The sequence below is a fragment of the Fusarium keratoplasticum genome, chromosome 5 (genome assembly GCF_025433545.1).
Source record: "Fusarium keratoplasticum isolate Fu6.1 chromosome 5, whole genome shotgun sequence".
NCBI classification, from domain to species: Eukaryota; Fungi; Ascomycota; class Sordariomycetes; order Hypocreales; family Nectriaceae; genus Fusarium; species Fusarium keratoplasticum.
In genome coordinates, this window is record NC_070533.1 from 2,162,049 (window position 1) to 2,176,907 (window position 14,859).

At 53.9% G+C, this 14,859-nt stretch overlaps 5 protein-coding genes across 5 annotated transcripts; 1 reads left to right on the forward strand and 4 right to left on the reverse strand.

Annotated features, from left to right (window-relative positions):
* Positions 1 to 3,946: 3,946 nt before the first annotated feature.
* NCS57_00730000 (SET domain-containing protein) lies at positions 3,947 to 6,182 on the reverse strand (the record flags this gene model as incomplete). The annotated part of the gene is made up of 4 exons (XM_053057156.1): positions 3,947 to 4,060; positions 4,490 to 5,371; positions 5,506 to 5,715; positions 5,781 to 6,182. The coding sequence occupies 4 exons, from the start codon at positions 6,180 to 6,182 to the stop codon at positions 3,947 to 3,949; spliced, it is 1,608 nt and encodes a 535-aa protein (XP_052913351.1).
* Positions 6,183 to 6,780: 598 nt separating this feature from the next.
* NCS57_00730100 (putative GTP-binding protein) lies at positions 6,781 to 8,220 on the forward strand (the record flags this gene model as incomplete). Its single annotated transcript, XM_053057157.1, has 4 exons — positions 6,781 to 6,874; positions 6,937 to 6,946; positions 7,020 to 8,139; positions 8,191 to 8,220. The coding sequence occupies 4 exons, from the start codon at positions 6,781 to 6,783 to the stop codon at positions 8,218 to 8,220; spliced, it is 1,254 nt and encodes a 417-aa protein (XP_052913352.1).
* Positions 8,221 to 8,671: 451 nt separating this feature from the next.
* On the reverse strand, positions 8,672 to 10,859 carry NCS57_00730200 (F-box domain-containing protein; the record flags this gene model as incomplete). Its single annotated transcript, XM_053057158.1, has 5 exons — positions 8,672 to 9,517; positions 9,565 to 10,209; positions 10,265 to 10,387; positions 10,434 to 10,706; positions 10,758 to 10,859. 5 exons carry the CDS (start codon positions 10,857 to 10,859, stop codon positions 8,672 to 8,674), a joined length of 1,989 nt encoding a protein of 662 aa, XP_052913353.1.
* Positions 10,860 to 11,746: 887 nt separating this feature from the next.
* NCS57_00730300 (uncharacterized protein) lies at positions 11,747 to 13,200 on the reverse strand (the record flags this gene model as incomplete). The annotated part of the gene is made up of 2 exons (XM_053057159.1): positions 11,747 to 12,201; positions 12,264 to 13,200. 2 exons carry the CDS (start codon positions 13,198 to 13,200, stop codon positions 11,747 to 11,749), a joined length of 1,392 nt encoding a protein of 463 aa, XP_052913354.1.
* Positions 13,201 to 13,321: 121 nt separating this feature from the next.
* NCS57_00730400 (uncharacterized protein) lies at positions 13,322 to 14,210 on the reverse strand (the record flags this gene model as incomplete). Its single annotated transcript, XM_053057160.1, has 2 exons — positions 13,492 to 14,210; positions 13,322 to 13,442 (listed from the first exon to the last, which is right to left on the reverse strand). The coding sequence occupies exons 1-2, from the start codon at positions 14,196 to 14,198 to the stop codon at positions 13,322 to 13,324; spliced, it is 828 nt and encodes a 275-aa protein (XP_052913355.1). The 5' UTR covers positions 14,199 to 14,210.
* Positions 14,211 to 14,859: the final 649 nt, after the last annotated feature.

Genomic DNA, 14,859 nt, shown 5'->3' on the forward strand with positions numbered 1-14,859 from the left:
TTTTCCCTTGTCAGAGTTCCAATGTTGTCTTTTTACAAGCTAGCTTGGCAAAAAAAAGACGGCCGGCAAATAATGGAACGAGTCCCCAACCAACGCAGCCTAGCATTGGATATCCTTTCCAAAACCAAACAGCCCAGCCCATGACAAAATGAAACCTAGACGTAACGAAACACACAGTACGCGCCGATACATCCATTCTATCAGCTCCAAACCAGCGGCGGCAGCAGCTCGTGGCCATCGACAAGCGCTTGCCTTGATCGTGCGAAATGACACCACCCTCGCAACTCTAGAACACCCCAGGACATGAATAACAGCCCACCATGCCACACCCTCACGGCCTTGGCCGCTGGAACCAGAGCAACTCTCGTCACCTCCCCATCCGCTTCGTCTCTACCCCGGATTCCTTCTCGAAGAACCTTTTTTTCCTCTGTGCGGTGCGGGGAAAGTTGTCGCGGCCGCATCATCGTTTTGGCTTTTTCCTCTTGCTTCTTCTCTTGGCCTTCGTTCCACCGACGTATTGAGTCGCATCGTTGCCAACCAGCCAAGACTCTTGATATTAGCCAGGGCTGCGCCTTTGGATGCCACGAGCCAAGGTCGTGTGCCTACATACGTCTTAACCCACTGCTTAACCTACGCGTCGGGTCCAATCTCTGCCCTGCGGCCCTCACCTTCACCTCGTCGCTCCACCTCGTTGCACCGCAGTCCGTAGTCACCCCACCCAAGCTGCTCGCCCACCCCCAGGAAGAGCTTGTTTTTCGATCTATTCCGGGGCCGGTCCTGAAGCCATCAAGCACATGGCTGACCAGGTCCAAGGCTCCTCCTTTGCCATGCCGCCCTATCCATCCTTGGTTGTTAGTGTCGTCCAGAATCATGATGCTACTGCTACTGCTGCAGCTGCCGCTGATTAGACCAACAACCGTCGAGCCAACTTGCCAATCACCATCTGCACCTCAGACCTTGGGGCCCCAGATACCCCGGAGCCGCTCTGCGGCCCCCCTTCTCCTCGTCCGCTCCCCGTCTGGGCGTCGAGATCCGTTGTGCGATCACCGAGATTTCCCAAACCAGCCGCCATACGCACCCTGTCCTGACCTGCATATGCCCTCACTGGACAGACAGTACGCGGGGTGATGTGATGCCACTCGCGGGACGGACGTCCATGCTCTGAGCCCGTCATGGCAGATTTACCCCAGAACCCAGAAGCACAAAACATCCGAGATCTCGAGATTTCCCCAGCTTATCGTCAAGCGAACTGCCCATGTTGTGTGAGCTGGCCATTAGTCGTGCGTCACAGCATCTCATCTCGAGTCCGCCCCCAGAAATGTTCATCTGGGGTTACAAACGGCCGCCATGCCGTGACCATGTCCTCCCCGCAACCCAGATCTAGCATCATGCCGTTCTCCCTCGCCTCTTGTGTGTCTCAAAGTCCTGACTCAACTACACTAACTCTACTCCCAATCCCGTCCGCACGGATCCCGCTACCTCGAACCGTGCAGTCTGGGACTGTATACCAGCCGGCCAGCCCTGCCTGAGGTGAATCAAGGTCAGCAAGCACAAGAGCTAAGCTACACCGTAGCTAGTGCATGAAATCCGCAGCTGGCGCGGATTAGCATCAAGGAACACGGCACGCTCACCGCGGTGGGACACGACGTTCTGGAGGTCTCGTTCTTGGCCAAGGGGGCAAGTCGTCGTTCTCGTTCGTATCCTTCAGGGCGCAGATCCCCAAGATGCAACGACAGAGTCGTAGCAAATTTCATTCACGGATTCTCGGATTCGCTCACGCGAGCAGGCAGGCAAACGGCCAAATCTCCATGAGATTCATGGATGCATATCCAGCTACTCTCACCGTCCGTGCCATGCTAGGCTCAACCCCGTCCACCCCATCTCAACTTGTCAAACGCTGCTAGCTCCGCCGCCTCCCTCAAGCCCTCGAGCGCCCCCCAAGCCTCTCATCCTGGGGGAGCCGCAATGGACCCACTTCGGAGCCGCAATCGTTGCGGACGCAGATCACTGATCCGCAGCTAGTCCGAGACTGTCTGGGCCCTGGAATTGACAACTCGCCGTCTCGAGTCTCGAGCCTCGTTTCTCATTTCGACCTGCGGTTAGTTGCTGTCCTGTAGGTAACACCGCTTACTTTTTTCTCGCTAGCTGTTCACTTCTCACTTCTCATGACCCTGCTTCTCTCATCAAAGGGGGTTTGTGCGTTCCAGGGGTTCAAGCCATCCAGCCCCAAGTCCCGAGTCTCAGGTCTCTGCCCCATCATATCGCAACCCTTTACGACTCGCATCGCATCTAAACTCTCCTGTCCTGCCATGCACTATACCGTACCTACAGTAACTTCACGTAATTATGTTCCCACAACCTGGGAGATGGCTCTGGTGCATCAGGAGGCGCAAACTAGAAGCTTGAGCTGGTCGTCATCATCTCCACTGGCCTTGATCAAGTGCAAACTGTACTGTAGTCCGCTCCAAGCCTTGACTCTCTGCCTGCGCCTTCGATCCTCATCGACATGAAACCCTGTGAGCGCGGCGCCAGTAGACAGATCCCCGACTTCCGTCTGCCTACTGCGCAGCACAGCACAGCAAGGCATCCCCTTTACGCAGTAGCGCGCCCTCCCGCTCGTCCCATCCTCAACGACGGCTCCGTCCTGACGCAATTCGCTTTTTCCAAGCGATCCGCGAAAGGAGAATGCTGGCATCACCTGGCCGGTAGTGGGGATTGGCACCTGGCGCCCACCGCTTCCGCGCCCTCGCAGCGATCCTTATGTGCAAGCGATTGAGTGAATGAATTAGTGAAGGAAATAAATCCCATCGCAGAGATCGTGTTTGGGTCTCACAGCTACTGGCGGAGAACTGGGGTGTGCGACTAGCGCCAAGGGTGTGAGCACAGTGCCTGCATCTCATCCTTTCTCCTCACGAGAACCACCCGGGGAAAAAGGACGTCGCGGCCAACGAAACAACAGTAAAATCCTCCGCACAGGTCCAAAAGGGTGCTGTACCGTGTCCTGTACAGCACTGCCCGGCCTCTCTTCCGGGATAATCAACCCTGATCCATGCTGTTGTCAAAGCAGCAGTTGCTGACGCTGGTGCCCCGGCTCTGGAGCAGATTCAGTGGTTGACACTTAATCAATCGGATCGCTCTCATGCCGCCGCCCATCTCGTTGCAAAAGAAAAAAGAACGGTTAATCCTTGACGCACATCCTCATCCACTCGGATAGAATCTGATCAAGCCGACTGCGGCAGATGACATGGCGCAACTCCGTTGGTGATTTGTCCCGAATGTTGCTGCTCAATTGCTGAGGTTACCTGGCGAGCACACTTGTGCGGTCCGTCGCCGGATCCGAATCTTGGTGCGATTTTGGCATCTCCGAAAAGCGGAAGTTGAGAAACTGTAAAATAGGTCGTTGTGCATACCGCGCCTATTCAATTGATGCAGTCCAAGGCCTTTCTTTGCAGGCACAACGGAAACTGACCGAAACGATAGGTGCCGTAACCGTTCCGGCCAAACGTCAATTCCGTTGTTGGGGTTCTCGGTTGGCTTGTTGGAGAGGAGAGTTGGAGAAGCTGGCCAAATCACACCTCACTTGACGGAACGAGAATGCACCGGAATCTGAGTGCAGAAGTAGCGTCCGAATGTGGGAGTCCCCTGTTGCTTTTGCGAGACGGTGTTGTCGGTCGGTACATGCAGTCTCTCCATCGTGGTGGGCGGTCAACGTCGAAGGAACCGTCAGGAGGGCAACTAGTTGCGAGCCGATCACAGATGGACTGCGAATAGAACCAAGAGGCCGCGATGGCATCGTCATAATGCTATATCAAAGAACCAAATGTCAAGAAATCGGCAACCCGTAGAAGGTGGCCAAGGCAAATGCGGAGCCCCACAACTCGCATAGCCGACCCAACATGGCAATGCTCAACCACAGCCGAATCGCGGAGGCCAAGGTGTGCTTCGGTCAGCTAAAATCGTCCTCCTCATTGGCTGGAGCGTCATGCGCTTGTCCGCTTTCGGAAACTTCCATCGATCCGAGATATGCCACCACGTGGTCGTCCGCAAAAAGGTGGGTCCTCTGTAACATCCGATGACGCACTTGTTAGTTGTGTCTTCTGTTTGTGGTTCATGGCAGCCAAAAAGCGTTGAGATGTGTGGAGGGAGCTCGGTGTGTGGCCGAGCTCCCAATTCTTGGGCCTCGGGATGGGTGGACTCGCCAGCCAAAATGCGGAGGAGTTCCTTAGGCTTTTGAGGGGAACGTCCGGGGGTGAAGGGAAGAAATCTGGGGAAGGCTACCAAGATCTCACTGAACTGCCGAGTGGCCAACTTTGACCTTGTTCATGAACCATGGCCATGGGGAATGAGAATTGGCATGCGTCAGTTGAAGTCCCAGAATGCCATTTCCTGGTATTGCCATCATCACTCGATCCGGCAATTTCGCCACCCGTTGTTGCTTCAACGTCGAAACTCCAGTAGGGCTGAGTGAAACAGACTCTCTGACACGTACCTGTTGCTCCAATGCCTCGGTTGCACTCTCAAGCACACTAGCCTCAACCTCCCAGAGTGTTTCCGCTGCTCGGATACACTCCTCTCTCACAAGTCCGGCCCGGCGCAACGGGTCCAGTTGATCATGGGAAATCTCGGAGGGGAGGTGCGTCAGCTGGGTAGACACCACCTCGTGCAGGACGGTCACCACTCGAAGCCTAAACACCTGGCAGAGGGGGTGTTGCTCGATGAGAACTTCAAAGTCGTCCGCCCGTGCCGTCACGTCCTGGTCTTGCCAGAACAGCTTTAGCTCCCGCTCTCCGTCCTTCCCCTGCAGCACCCTGAACTCGAGACCATCTTCCTCATTCAGACACATGAGGTAAGCAAACGGGCTGCGCCAGGTTAGTCCCCCGTCTGACCGAGACAGCTTCAGCGTAGGCGGTGCCTTGAAGATGTGGAGCTTGGCCTTTCCCAGCGGATCGTCGGGGAGCGCCTCCAGAGGCAGGGTTAAGTCGTGGACAGCCGAGTCTCGGTCAATGAACCCGTAGCTGAAGAGCATCTCTGCAGGGGACTTTTCCCCGTACGAGATGGACATCTCTTCTCCGCCTGTCACCTCCACGCCTGGCCGCAGCAGTAGCACGATATCATCCTTGTCGTCCTCCTCATAGTATGCAGTCGGATCATGTGAGTGGTTGGCCATGTCGAGACCAGGGACCATGGCGTCCCCAGCTCGGGGAAGTTCCAGGCAACGGGAACGATACAGTGCATCGATCAAGATCCAATCTTGGATAGTGGCTGTCTCCTTCTCCCAAAAGAGCGAGTTCCAAAACGCCAGCCCCGAGGATTTTTCGCGGAGTTCATCAAACTCGTTGTTAAGTGCCGCAAGCTTAGCCTCGAGCGCAGCCTGGAGCAATTCGTTAGGGTCCTTTTGTCCAACCATGGGGAAATTCTCCGACAATCATCATATCCGCCATGAAATGATTGCGGTTCCGCAATCAAAGAGGCTAGGCGTCAACGCAAGTCTGGGGAAACGCTCACCTCTAGCGATGTGCCCTGCAGGAGAGCTCGCTCAACTTCCGACCACATTGTTGGTACGGGGACATGGCGAGGCAGAAACTTCAAGTACTCGGTCCACGGCGTCGAAGCAGGTCCCCGAGAGCCGGAGGGGCCTTTGGCGGAAAGAATGAGGTGCGTCAGGAGATACAATAGGATGTCCTTCCTCGTAGACTTGGCAGTGTCAGCAGTTGCCTACACCACCCATAGCCTCTCTTGTCCATCCTGGGGAAAGGCTCGAGAAGTGCTGAAGGTGTTACCTGATGTCCTGCAACATCGAGAAGTTGACGGAAGTTCTGGTCGACCTTGGTGTATTCCTCAATGGCAGCCGCTGATAGGACCAAGTCGTGGGGAATGCGAAGCAGCTGTATTGGGTCGTGGTCGGTGTCTTTGCCCTCATCTTGACCCCCAATTGCTGTTCCAGTCCCAGCTCTTTCGTCATCTTTTCCATCTCCAATTGATAAATCATCTCCTTTCCCATTGGCGTCTGATGTCGTTTCCTTGGTTGGCCGTGCTGTCGTTGTCGTCTTCAAGTCCCTCGCTGCCACCAAGCCAATTCCCTTCACATCCGTCTCCCTCAGTTCGGCGTTGGTGAAATCCACATCGTTAAGTCGCGCCCAGGCGGGAAAAGACGCAATTGATAGTGGCGGGCTCGATGCCATGACCAGAAGCAGAGCAAAAAAGAGGCTCAAGTAGAATCAAGGCGGGAAAAGCCTCTTAATAAAACAAGCGCACCTTATCGTGGCTTCTTCCTTGCACCTTGGTTGAATGGCTTGAATGGCCGAGCGGGCAGGTACGTAGAGGAGGTTGATGTCCGGCGGTTATGTCCCGCTTACGGCCGCCGGGCACGATATTCCGACCCACTTCAGCCTCCTTGGCCCAGCACCAAATTTGCGTCAAGAGGCCTTCCATTCGATGGCATCGCCGCCTCATGGCCCTGCTGCGTTGCCTATTACATACAAACAATCCCCGCACAAGCCTGTAACCTCGGGCAAGACAAGGGCGAGAACGCACTGGAAGCGCTTGCACAGCGGCAGGAACAGAAAACTCGCGCTGTCTGGACCTTGTTCTTGGTCTTGGCCCTCCTCTAGCATTTGTCCTCGGCTCTTGATCCCTCAAGCGCGCGCCGGACCAAGCCCGTTCGCCGCCGGCTGCCGTGTCTTGCATCTCGGAGACTCGGTCTTACGTCCCCTGCTTCTTACTTGAGCCTCGCTCGACTCGGACACCTGGTTCCCGATCCTCCCTCTCTCCTCTTCCGTCATGCCTCGCGATCCGCTTATCGGCCTCGTGGGAAAGCCCTCGGCTGGAAAGAGCTCGACGCTCAACAGCTTGACCGACGCCTCCTCTAAAGTTGGTTGGTACAAAGACCCTAGCCAAAGCTGCCGCAGCTCGGCGCTGATCGCAACTTTTACATAGGCAACTTTCCGTATGTCTCCTTCATGAAGCCCGCGCCTTCTGTGTAAGCTGTTTCCTCTCTGGAAGCTGACCTTGGTCTTCAGATTCACTACTATTGATCCTCAGCGAGCGATTGGCTACCTCCAGATCGAATGCGCCTGCGCCCGGCACCACGTATCAGATAGGTGCAAGCCCAACTACGGCGCATGCGTTGATGGCCGACGTTCTGTGCCTATCGAGCTTCTCGATGTCGCCGGTCTCGTCCCCGGCGCCCACGAAGGCCGTGGCCTGGGCAACAAGTTCCTCGACGACCTGCGCCATGCCGATGCGCTGATCCACGTCGTTGACGCCTCCGGTACAGTTGATGCTGAGGGCAAGGAAACAAGAGGCTACGATCCCTCGGTAGATATTGCATGGCTACGAAGCGAGATTGTGGCCTGGGTTCTCGGCAACCTCATGCAGCGATGGGGATCAATCCGACGAAGGCATCAAGCTATCAAGGCAACGGCGACAGAGACGCTACAGGCCCAATTCTCTGGATACGGTGCGACGTCGACTATCGTGAACAGGGCGCTGGATCGCTGCGGGATCAAGGAGCCTCTGGAAGACTGGAGCGATGAGACGGTCGAGCGTGTGGTCAACGCCTTCATCGACGAGAAGTTTCCGACGGTCATCGCGCTCAACAAGATTGATCATCCAGACGCCGACAAGAACATCGCCAAGATTGCCAAGCAGCAGGATCCAAACACCATTGTGCTATGTTCAGCCATCTCAGAGATCTTCCTACGAAAGATGGCCAAGCAGGGCTACATCAAGTATGTCGAGGGCAGTGAGTTCATCGACACCAAGGAGGACCTAATTGAGCAGGGCGACCCTACCGGCGGTGGTCTCAAGGACCTAGACGAGAAGAACCGCAACCGCATCGAAAACCTCAAGGACATGGTCCTCTATCGATTCGGGTCCACGGGTGTCGTCCAAGTCTTGTCAAAGGCTGCCGAGCTGCTTGGTCTGGTGCCCGTCTTCCCGGTCAGGAACACCACCACCTTCACCTCTGGCGCCTCCGAGTCCAAGTTCGTCTTCCGAGACTGTGTTCTTGTCAAGAAAGGCAGCACCGTCGGCGACGTGGCGCGCAAGATCATGGGTGATGCCCCCATTGCGTTTGTCGAAGGTGCTGGGAACATCCGAGTATCTGAAGACGATGTCGTGGCTGTGGGGAAGAACGACGTAGGTCTATCTCGTTCCTAGCCTTGCTGAGCTTATGCTAACCATTCGTAGATTTTATCATTCAAGGTTGGTAGGGCGTGAGTGTCCTGCTTAGGCACCGCTGAGCCAACCATCTATCATGAGATCCGAGTTATAATGATACATGTCCGTTCGAGGTTGTAGATATACGGGGAGGCGTTGGGATCGTTATTATTAGACTCGGACACGAAAAAAAGTCTGGTATAGAATTTGGGGGCTTGGCCTAGAAAAGCATTCAAACAAAACAGTTGCTCAGGGCAGACTCATGGGTGGTATTGTAATAGAGAGGGCTCTTCCTATGATATAGGCTAACAAAACCAACACCCAGTTGAAGCGTAACTACCACGCAACGCATGTAGTCCAGTTTCTCGAAAATTTGGGCCAGGAACTGTGCTGTCAGGGACTCTTCTCGGCCCAATCCTCTCATAATCCATACATTCCTCCGTACAGCCCTTTCATAGGGGTATCTTCAAACACGACTTTCTTGACTTGCACAAAATCGAACCACTCAAACTTACTCCTCGATTGGCAAAGGCCATTGCCGCGGTCTCTCTCCCCAGACAAGCTCCACCTTGTACTTGGCAGCCAGTCCACGGAGCTGGTCTAGCGCGATGCCCTGCACTGTGGTCTGGTAAATCTTCCGCAGGTGCGTGACCTTCAAGATGGCCTCAATCACGGTGCCGAATTCGGGTCCCTCGTAGTGGGCAGAGTTGATCTCGATGACCTCGAGGTTGGGGAAGGTAGCCAGGAAGCTTGGTAGAGGCAGGTCGTCATCGTTCTTTGGATATGAACGGAATCTGAACTCAAAGATGCCCAGACACCTGATAGACTCGGCGCTGCGCAACCATGCATGTTTGCGGAGGTGTTCGACACTTATTGATCCTTGGGGGGTGCCAAATGGCTCCAGCGGGAAGACTAAGTCAAGTGTGTGAAGCTTGCGAGCTTCGATGGCATCGCTGAGGACCGCTTGGAGTTTCGAGGGCGGGATCAGCGCTCGAGTGAGTCGCAAAGAGTGTAGGTTTTTGTACTGGTTACCATGGTTGAACTCGTTACTGTCCATTGTCGCGGGCTCCTGGTTTAGCATGTTGGACAGCATCCTCAGACCAAGCGGCCCCTGCTCGTCGTACTTCCAGCGAAAGTCGAAGTCGACATACTGCAATGTGTCTCCTTGGCGTATCGAAGCTAGCTTCTGGATGGTTTCTGCTGTTTCAGGATCAGAGTCTGTCGAGCCATTCACTATAACCGCGTTGAGGTTTGGCCAAAATTCGTCCAGCTCGGTGTCTTCAGGCTGGCGCCCTGACAGTTGCACGTCGCTGAGCCAGAGTTGCCGAATACGTGGTGCCCCAGCTGCAATGGTCCACTGTGTATTATTAGCCATGGTATCGTCATGGTGATGGGAGAGCTTACAATTCCCAATCGAATAGGGTTGGGTTTATTTTGTTCTTCGATTCGCAGATATTGCAGGTTGGGTAGGCTTGGAAACCCAAATGTCGTGGTCGTTCCGACTTGCGGCAGGCCACGGATGTGAAGGTTGTGTATGCTCTCAGAAGCCTGTGTCAACAGTGGCTCCAGGATGTGAGGTTTTCCAACGAGTATTTCGTCAAGGAAGACGCGATTGAGCTTCTTGAAGAATCCGTTCGCCATCGGAATCTGCAGGTCCTCTTCGATGTTGCCTCGCAGAACAAGGGACTCGAGGTTCTTTGACCCTTGCAGGAGAGTATTAAGCTTTTGTTGTGTGAGACGGAATCGCAGCACGCTATCAATGACAATTTGCCGGACATCGTTTCCAGAGTAGGAGATGAGTTTCTTGAGAGAGGCGGTACTGGGAGCATATCGGTGAGGAAACTGTCTTGTGAACAGCAAAGCCCGCCAGAACCGCTCGTTGCCCCGGCTTGTGAGGTATTGCCGCCAGCCCTTTGAGACGTGGAGACATCGCACGATGGTAGCGAAGTCGAGATACTGAAAGATGCGCTGCACAATCTCCCTGGGGTTCCTTAGAGGATCCCGGCGATAATACCGAACATGTAGCGGTTGTCTTGCAGAATGGAGCTTCTATGGTCCAGTTAACAGTCGGTTTTTGCACGATACTCTTGCAGTGGAACCCTACTTGGAACTTTGGCGATTCTGCGAGTTGATGTTTGTTCCCAACCTCGATGCCGGCAGTGTAGACATGCCATGCGAATTCGTGTTTCTTCTGAAGGCGCGCGATCTTGCCCAGCCGCAGATATCCCTGCCCATGTCAATAACCAGCAAGACCAAGATCGTCAGCTTCTTACATCTGGAAGACGAGGCGCCAGCTCAAGAATCCACTCAGCATCTCTCCGCGCTCGGTCAAGCTCCTGGAGCGCCTCCCAGGTGGCTGCGCGGTAGTCGAGCGCCTGGATGTGGTGTTTGTTGTCGCACTTGTTGAACATCTTGCCTACGGTGCACTTGCAGGTGTACATGGCCTCGTTGAAGATGGAGCCGCCCTCCTGGGCCACCTTTTCGAAGTCCTTGCAGCTGCAGCGCTCCCGCCTCGTCTGACGGCTGCAGGGACACAGCTTCATTGCCTGTGGAATGGTCAGCAGCTACATCGGATTGTATGTAGTCGGCGTTCTCACTCTTGTAAACTGCTCGAGGGCGGGCTTGAAGCGCTTCGCTCCATAGTGCTGGCGACCTGCAGCAATAGCTGCTTCTGGTGTTTTGGGGTTTTCAGAAGCCATGATTTCGCAGCGTAGTCCGGGATCGGAGGCCGCACCAAGCCAATTGAGGTTGCCAGCTGAGTTGTAGAAGTTTCAAGGTCTCATTGAAGGAGGAACCAGATATGCAGTTGCAGCTCTTGGCGAAGTGGCCGAATGGATCCAAGGACCAGGTCTGCGTTGCTTGTCAACTCAAGTCCCCAAGCTCTCCATAAATACTGTATATCTCAAGCTGCCCAAGTGGCGAGGTTGGGCCATGGAATGTCCGAGCAATGATATTTCCAAGACAAGGAGCGAGGTCGTTGCCATCAGAAGCTCTAGGGTTGTCTCACCTTGTGATGGGCCTGGGGGAGCTTGACTTGGTACGGCGCGATCGGCGTGCGTGCCACGAGGGAGGAAGCGCTAAAATGACCCACGTCGCGCGTGGCTGTCACTTTTGCTATTTCCTCTCTTGGGTGATGGCGCTGGCTCTTTACATGGGGTGACGATAATAGGAGAGTTGATCTCGTTGTTGAGCTTCTCTTTCGCGTGTGTAAATCGATGGAGTGAAGGTACAGTAAGGTAGCTCAGCAACGCGCTGCACCTATCAAGTGGCCCCGCTTTTCTTCTCGCCTACCTACCCTGCACCAACGACCATCACCACCAGCTCTACCTCCAAATACCATCCCGCAGTGCCACCACGATTTTCAGGCTTTCGTGCGTATTTGCTTTTGTTTCTTTTAAACAGGTCATCCGAATATTGGTGCCCAGGGTGACATTGAAAAGGCTGATAATCATTCACTAAGACAATGCCAGGCATGATCAGCAAGCCTCAACTCCACCCTTAATAACACCATCACGCTCTTCACAACTCTCGAAGCCTCATCCCGCACTCTCGTATTCGGAGCTGCAGATAATCCCAAGCCACTGACTTAATCTAGCATTTCATCCCTTGGATCGTGATCTGCCCACGTTTCTTTCCACTGTCTTTCGAGAAGACGTGCTGCCCCCACTGTCTCCAACCGCGCTGCATCCCACATCACATATCCCCAATGTCGGATCTCATCTGGGATATAGTCTCCATACAGCTTGCTATAGGACTCATTCCATAGCGTCGTCCATGCCAACGGAGGACATAACTCGCTGTCCCCTAGAAAAAGCATATGATACCGTCGCTTTTGGTTATCGTCGCGCGACGCAGCATCCTCTCGATGCCGCCTTTTCTGAGCAGCCTTGCTCAGGATGGCGTCTTTAAGAAATGATCCCCCAAACCAAACAACAGAGCTCCCAATAAGGACCGAGAGATACTCATCATCCCTGGTCAAGATAGTGTGAAGTATGGGAAGACCTTGTGAAATGGTGCTCTTTAAGAGGGTGGTCCTAATTGCTAGAGTATAGTAAGGCATTAGCAGGATGTTTTCTTAGAGGCAGAAGACGGCACCAACATACCAGTATCGCCCAGATCATAACCGTCTTCTGGATCCGGTACCTTTCGTGGCCTTGTTTTTGCACCATCTCCAGCGGTGCACCGCCAAACAGCCTCAAATACGCGCTCAAACCGTTCGTTGGCAAACGAGTAAATGCACCCCATCTCTTCAATCTCCCATGGCTCAAGCAGACTGATGTAGTCAGTCAAGATACGCATCGTTCGCCCGTTACTGCTCAAAGTAGATGATTCTGGAAAGTTTGCCATGGTGAACAAATTGCAACACAGTTGAAATCGGTAAAGTCCTCTGATCAATCGAGCCTGTTCGACCTGGCTTAGTGGTTCTTGACCGACAATCCCACCCGTCTGCTCATCTAGGACCTCTAGGACATGTCGAATGTAGAGCTGCATGATGGGGTCGACAGTAGAATAATGGAATGCGGCGATTCCGACAGCTAGGTTCTCGGTGACACTCTTCCTGAGGATTGAGTAGGAACCGGACGCCCGTTGATGCATGTAGGCCTGACGGAAGTTGGAGATAGTCTCGTCATTCGTAATACTGGGAAACTTGGATGACCTGGCAGTTTGGTAGACCCAGTATGCATCCAGGACAGTCCTCCCAAGAGTTCTTTCTAGACACAGGGATAGGATAGAGCGACGCTCCAGGACATACTGGCGGTAAAAGACTGGAGAAGCGTGGACCACGTTGCGCAGAGAGGAGAGGTCAAGCGTAGTGAGAAGTTCATGCCGTACCTCCGGTGGCAGATTATCAACCATGGCATCTGACGTGCATGTAGAGTGTGTTGTTTCCATGTCGAGATCGGCCACCAGAAACCGGAATGTTTCGTGGCTGGGAGAAGTTGTCCCGAAAAGCAACGAAGAAAGATGGGGAAAACCGAAAGGTTGCGGGGTGAGAGGCAGCCATGTCACACAAGCCGGAGAAGGGACAGTTGCCAACATCCTAATGCACAAATGGTGACACAGCTGGATTGGATTTATGCCCAACACGCCACCAACTCGTCCGGATGGAGATCGTAGCCAAGACGGGAGGGGCTGTCGTCCCTATCATGTTGCTCAACCTCTATTCTCTTTCTCGTAGGCTGATAGTCGCGGACATGAAGCCTCTGACGCCGTTGCTGAGCCAGCATTCTTCGCCGTCGGTAAGAGATTTGACATTCACAGCCTTCTCAACTGCCAATCCTCTGTTTGCGATGTCAGTACCAAATAGTCAGTTGGCTGGGCAAAGCCTACCTCTCTAATGCCCAACGCCTCGAGGTTCCATCTTGGCCACCACTACCTTCATCCCAGCTAAACTTGGACGAGATGGGAGGTGTAACCCAACGACCATCCCTCCAGAAGTAAGGAGTAGTCCTAGTCCCTTCCATCACAGACCCGTCATCTTGATTAATGACGAGTACTTCTGCGAGATCTGCTGGAGAAATGCCAGCTCTTTGACTGGCAGCGTCGTACATGGCCCTTTTCGTGGTCTTGAAATGGGTATACTCGGACCTCGAGGTTGAGGCCTGATCTACGAGGAGAGTATAATTGGGGGAGTTTCTCGGTTCGTCTGCTGACGAACCTGACGACGGGACGGGCAGCCGGCGTGGCAACAAGTTTTCCAAGGGTGCCTCGGGAACGTTGAACTTCTCGACCCTGATGTCCCCTTCACGAGATACCACAATTCTCAGTCGCAGAGCGGTCCCTGGAGGTGACCCAACGGCCTCGTCTATCAACTGAGCAAGAGACTGAAGTCCACTGACACCTGACAGTCGATCAATGGCTGGATGCCAGTTCCAATATGTTGCTGCCCTGAGTAGACGATCACGATGAAAGTCGAGCATATAGAGCGGCGACTCATTTTCAAAGTTCCAGCCTTCGCCATTGAGCCCATGTTGTCGAAGCTTTTGAAGCTTTGGATCGTACCTCATTGAGGTGAATAGGGAAAATTCGTCACTCATTTTGTCAATGACTTGCCCGAGAGCTGGTTTCAAAGATAGATGATTGCTGTTTGTTGAGGTGGGGTTGATGCGGTCCAGTTAACATTAGTCAGGTACTCGGAAGTTTAGCGACGGGACTCAACCTCCGGTCTAGTTGGAGGCGGGTGGACATGTATTTGGGCTCTAAAAACTCGTAACCTGCTAAACCAGGCGGATCAATGCAAGATTGGCTATCTAACTGAAACATACAGTATGTACTTACGCCTATGTACAGATAATCCAGCTTGCAAGTAACAGAAGTCCGAGGGTTCTGTGCCCTAGGCACCAATTGACTATCCGTACGGCACACCCCTCTCAATGACGATGACGCTATTGAAGTTCTGGCAGCTGTATCGAATTGGCATTGGCCAAGTCCCATCCTCTAGATGGACTAGATCAGTCGCTACTTGCTCAACTAGCTGATTGGATCGCAATTGCTCGGATCGGCTCTAGACCAGTGCGGCGGCATCATGTATCTTATCGTGTCAAAACCCCCCGCAACAAGTCACCTCATTCTTGACGTAAATCGCCAGACCGCTTGAAGCCGGCGGTAGGGGCCGCAAACAGACGATGCAATCTCTTGGCCGTCTCAAGAACCCATGTCGGCTGAGCCGAGAAGGAACAAGGTCCGTGTGTATAGGAC